Source organism: Watersipora subatra, chromosome 6 (genome assembly GCF_963576615.1).
Source record: "Watersipora subatra chromosome 6, tzWatSuba1.1, whole genome shotgun sequence".
NCBI lineage: Eukaryota > Metazoa > Bryozoa > Gymnolaemata > Cheilostomatida > Watersiporidae > Watersipora > Watersipora subatra.
The window spans coordinates 6,100,264-6,106,288 of NC_088713.1; the positions used below are offsets into that span (position 1 = coordinate 6,100,264).

The following is a 6,025-nucleotide window of genomic DNA, read 5'->3' on the forward strand; positions in this document are numbered from 1 at the left end:
TTCGGAGTTGCGCTCTCCGAAGTCGTGGGGATCGGGCGTTTCCATGCTGCGCAGTGATGATTATGATTTCCAGCAAAACAGTCGGAGAAGAGAAAGTGTATAAATAGGAACGCCACGCGCCGCGCTTGCGCACAGCAATCATGCAGACCGAATGCCAGAAACGTCTTTTTTATGCTTTTCTCGTAATTACACTTTTATTTACAATACACCTTCACAATGTATTACTAATTTTAACACATTTTTACAAAGTAATACGCGACAGGACGCCATACTGTTAGAAGCCACTTCTAGAAGGACAAGAAGACAAAATAGAAAGAGAAAGTTACCTGTTGAATGGGAATCTGTTCAGTGTGTTTAGTTGTCATTCATTAGTAGTATGTTAGTTGCTTTTATTTTACTTTCTGTATGACATTTATTTTTTCAAACAATATTCACAATACATATAAAAATAAAATTTATAAAAAAAATAATTGGAAATACAGTGCTAAAACATAAATATCCTAAAATATTAGTGTTAACACATCATACTATTCTGTCATTTCTACTCATCGTCTCCTCTCTCCCACAGGTGACACCCTCTTGGTATGATAATGTTTTGCCTAAGTCAAGGCCAGGTGTGTGGCTGCAGCATTTCAGAATGCCAGAAACCATTGTGGATGAGATTTGTGAGCTAGTACGTGACGATATGTCTCCTCAAGAAAGATGTGTACGGGAACCTGTTCCACTGAAGAAGAGGTAATGCCATTCATTTATTATGTCATGTAGGAATTTTGGCATACGGAAAACATGCCATATAGGAATAATGGTACATTTTTCAATATGTCTTGTAAAACTGTTTGGTTAATTGTGGCAATATTCTCTTATTCACAGGGTGTGCATAGCAATCTTCAAACTGGCTTCATGCTGCGAATATAGCAAAGTTGCAACAGTGTTCGGGGTCAGTAAGACTACAGTTCATCGATGCTTGTATGCTTTCTGCCATGCAATGTCAAGAAAAAAACATCAGTTCATCACCTGGTACTCAGATGTAGAAGCAGGGGAGATTGCTGATATCATCGAAGCTAATTACAAATACCCACAAGCCATAGGGGCTGTCGATGGAACACACTTTGAGATCATACCACCTGCTGATGGCATGGCTGATTTTCTATGTAGGAAAATGTATCCAAGTGTTGTCATGCAAGCGGTGGTTGATGTTCAGTATCTGTTTAGAGACGTTTATGCCAACACCCCAGGCAGTGCTCACGATGCCGCCGTTTTTAGAAGATCAAGGCTGAGTACATTAGTGATGCAAAATATGCCAAAACGGGATAAAATTGTTCATGGAGAGAGTCTTCCACTCCACATCCTTGGCGACCCTGCATACCCTATATCTAGACAAATCATTAAAGGTTTCACAGGGGCCAACTTGTCACCCGAAAAGGAGTCATTTAATGTTTACCACAGCAAAGCACGCATGTGTGTCGAGATTGCGTTTGGAAGACTCAAAGCACGCTGGAGAATGCTGCGGAAGTGTATTGATGTCAAGTATAAGTTGGTGCCCAAGCTTATTACTACATGCTGTATATTGCATAACATGCTGGAAACTAGAAAAGTTGTGATTCCCCACCACCTTCTTAACAGACTAGCAGATGAACCAGCTGAACGTGAACAGCCGCCACCTGTGTTCAATCATGAGCAAACTAGAGATGCAGTTGAGATCCGTGATACTATCAAAGAGTTCCTTGCTCACACCCAGCCATTACTCCGTCCCTTTCACATGTAAAACCGCATTTGAATTTGTTACATTAATTTTGTGAGTGAGTTGAACTAATTGTGTTACTGTATTCAATATTTATGTAAAATCTTTACTGAGTAGAAAATAATAATGTAAATAATAATTTCAACTGAACATACATGAACTGTCTGCAATATTTATGTGAAGTCTTCACGTAGTTCAAAGTACTAGTCTAACGTGGGCACATTGTACCCTGACAATTCATTACTGGCCAATGAGGTAGGTAGCCTTTCAGGATTGGTTGCAGTGTGGGGTGCACAGGGGGAAATATTGTGGCGGTGGGGTGGTATGGTTGAAGCGAATGCATTATTTGACGAATGGGTGGTGTGAGGAAATGTATTACTGATGGTGTGGGGTGGGCTGGCGAAAGTATCATTAGGAGGTTGCGGAAAAGGGACAGAGCCCTGGAGGTGGTTTGGCATGGCATAAGGTGTGGAGGGTTGTTGCATTATCTGTTGCATAATAGTAGAAATTCCATTCAACATTGTCATTGAACTTTTTTCGATAATGGCAGCAACAGCCTTTAGGTCGTCTTGTCTTTGCTCTGTTAAGATCCTCTTCAAATCATGCATGTCCTCATCATCTCTCGACCTCTTTCTCCTGTTGGTCGAAGAAGATGAACATGCTGACACAGCAGATCTGGGCCTCTCCTGATCAGAGTCAACATCTGTTAAAATTAGATATTTTTAAATAAATTTATAAAAATTTTATTAATATGTCTTGTATTGTCGACCCAGATACCCTAGGTTAGGACCACCCCACTCAAATGCAAAACCTTCCTTACACAATTCAACAGCAGCTAGCAGGTCTGGTTTTACATGAAATCAAGTTCTGTTCAATTATTTTTAAGATCAATCACATAGTATGTAAATAGCATGCTTCACAAACCTTGGGTATTTTCTGCCTGCTCCTCCGTGTCGATCTCATTAGCTATGGGTCTATGACCCATAACCTCCTGAAGCTTTAGGTAAAAGCGCCACGAGGGTGCTGGTGCTCCTGGATAACGGAAATGACAAATGTATCAGCGTGAGTATGAGCAGTTGTGTATGGTATATCACAAAGATAAAATAACATATTGATAAAATGTTACTATTGTACATTACATGTTTTATTGCTATTAGAAAACAATTATTTTTAACAAAAATAATGATAATACATCGTGTAATACATAATAGGTAAGTCAATCACCGACTATCTGCAAAATAGAATTAATTTTACGTGATAGGAAAGAGTATCTGGTGCTTTGTTTGACCAACTTTTACTTACCTGACTTTGATGCTTCAGCCTTGTAGCGTAGATATTTCGACTTCAATGATTTCCATTTAATACGCCACTGAGTCCCTGTCTTTGGACTCCACGACTTCCCTTCACCGTCCGCAGCTCGCTCAGCCACCTTTGCAGCCAGCATATCAAATATTTTAATATTACTTTGGGACTTGCCATCTATCTTTTGAAAAGTGTTGGTATTAATAATAAAGTCCAAAAAAGTAATCACTTCATCATCCTCATAAGTGCAAACCATATTTAATTGAAAGAAGAGCAGAAGAATAGAAAAGAACAATATACGCGAGAAAACCTTCGTACGCGGTTATGGCGCTCGATGAATCTGCCTCTACAACAAGAGAGCGATGCGCAGCCACTGCGCAATAGCTGTTTCCTTGCTGCGAATTTGCACTGGCTTCGCACTGATCAGTGCGCAGTGATTTCAGTGCGGAGACGCCGTTTCCATGATTCGGAGAGGGCCCAACTCCGAAGCACTGCGCATCATGGAAACATAGTGAACGACTGCTCTCTATATCTGCTTAGCCTGAATTCACTGGCTATGAGCAACAAGAACTAATGAACAACAATGACTGTTAGACAATGACTGCTCTCTATATCTGCTTAGCCTGAGATCACTGACTATGAGCAACAAGAGCTAATGAACAACAATAACAATTAAACAATGGCTGCTCTCTATATCTGCTTAGCCTGAGATCACTGGCTATGACCAACAAGAGCTAATGAACAACATTGACTATTACACAATGACTGCTCTCTATATCTGCTTAGCCTGGGATCACTGGCTATGAGCAACGAGAGCTAATGAACAACAATGACAATTAGACAATGACTGCTCTCTATATCTGCTTAACCTGGGAGCACTGGCTATGAGCAACAAGAGCTAATGAACAACAATGACTGTTACACAATGACTGCTCTCTATATCTGCTTAGCCTGGGATCACTGGCTATAAGCAACAAGAGCTAATGAACAACAATGACTATTACACAATGACTGCTCTCTATATCTGCTTAGCCTGGGATCACTGGCTATGAGCAACAAGAGCTAATGAACAACAATAACTATTAAACAATGACTGCTCTCTATATCTGCTACGTTTTCTTCATATGCTCCGCTCTCTTAAGTTTCACATATTTCTCACTTATGCGTGTATGCATCTGTGAAAAACGCGTCAAGAGATTTTCATCATCAAGATTATCGTTATTGAAATTGTCAGTCGCGTATGCGATTGAACATACGATAGTATGAGAGTGAGCCAACCAAGGAGTTGAGGGTTCAAATCCCTGACGAGTCATCCTTTTTTCAACTTACAACCATGGTTTTAAAGAGAAACGGCTTGTTTATAGTAATAAAGATAGAAAACATTCAGCAGTTGGAGTTGCTCTCGCATGACTATCCATGATGTAATTATCCTTTATTTGCTAGAAACAATGGTAATAGGACAAAATATAAAAGTTGCACAAAAAAGCTTTGAAAAGTCTTGGAAATAAAATTTGCTTACACTATTTATGTTAAAATTAGAAGAAAAGTTAAGAAAATTAAAAGCATAACTCCCTTGTATGTGTCTACTGCAGACATTAACATACCTTGTAAACCTCGTTTAGTAACATTGAATAGACAACTCCAAAAAGACATACAAAAATTGTAGTACAAATTATCTCTTGCTTTTTAGTGTAGACAAGCGATGTAGAACTGCTTGTAATACTTCACTGACCAGAAGTCATGGGAAAAGACAACTCCTAGAAAACGTACCCAAAAAAGTTAATTCTCTCAAGAAAATAACAGAAAACCAAATATAACTTTGGGATTTGTTGCAAGTATCTAAAAGATAATTTAATGAGTCTGCCAAAATGTAAACTATGAAGCCCAAAAACTGGAAATAACCTTTATTTTGATGAATTTGAAATAAACTAAAAACTAGCAAGAAAGTTCAAATGTTTTAAATATCTAACAAATTTTTATGCATATAGTAAATGAGGATTTTCTTATAAACTAAGTTGAAAATTACATAAAGCTATCAGATATAGTGAAGGACTCACATATCCCATGTCACTCTCTGTGTGACTTGTCACTTTCCGAATGGCTAGTCACCCTCTGCTTGTCCAGACACTGTCTCCTTGGCTAGCCATCTTGTTCATGTTCAACCACTTGTTGTTCAACCAGTTTCATCTCTTCCTGACATACCTAACCACCTTCTACAGATTCATTTGCAGTATTAAACACTAATTTGGACATTGTATATAAATAGGTCAAGATAAGCCATCAAGCCAAAGGATTAAAAGTTAAGAAATTAATTAGCAGCCATCAGACTAAGAAACACTCAAGGATGTTGTATAATAAACCTTAAGAGATCCTTACAGCTTCAGCAAGGACACGCTATTGCTAGTAAGCAACACCTTGGACTAAAGATTCAAAAGGCAACTGAGAGATGACCTTGACCTTACGAAGATCCTTATATTTTAGCTGGTTCTACCATAACAAAGGTATGTTTACACTGATGCACACAGTGCTAAAAATCAAGGTATTGGTGTTTTTGATGCTGTGTCATAAGTGTAACCAACAGCAGCCTTCATGTTAGCATCAGGAGCAGTAGTGTTGGTGTTTGAATGTATGATATGAAACAGTATGCTATTTTGAGCGTCTAAACGCTATTTGGTGGCCAATCGGAGCTTCTATCACAAAAGTGTGAATATTATTTCCTGGTACGCAATTAGCTTGTTTGCAAATGATTGGCCGAAAAAGACATCTTTGCTAATGCCCAATTGATTTGCTCATTTGGACATCATTCATTTTGATTAAAAATTACTAGTTTCAAGGATGTAGCATTTCATAAGCAATAACAATTAGGTTTATAAACTGAAAGTTAATCAACAGAAGCATTAGTTTAAATGTTGTTCTTCATAAACTATGTAACATTTATGATGCAATGTGGATGATAGATCCATGTTTTCAACTGCTTTTACT

The 6,025-nt window shown here is 38.4% G+C and overlaps 1 protein-coding gene across 1 annotated transcript; it reads left to right on the plus strand.

Moving 5' to 3' along the window:
* Nucleotides 1–985: 985 nt before the first annotated feature.
* On the plus strand, nucleotides 986–1,765 carry LOC137397985 (uncharacterized). Its single transcript, XM_068084086.1, has one exon. The coding sequence runs from the start codon at nucleotides 986–988 to the stop codon at nucleotides 1,763–1,765; it is 780 nt and encodes a 259-aa protein (XP_067940187.1).
* Nucleotides 1,766–6,025: the final 4,260 nt, after the last annotated feature.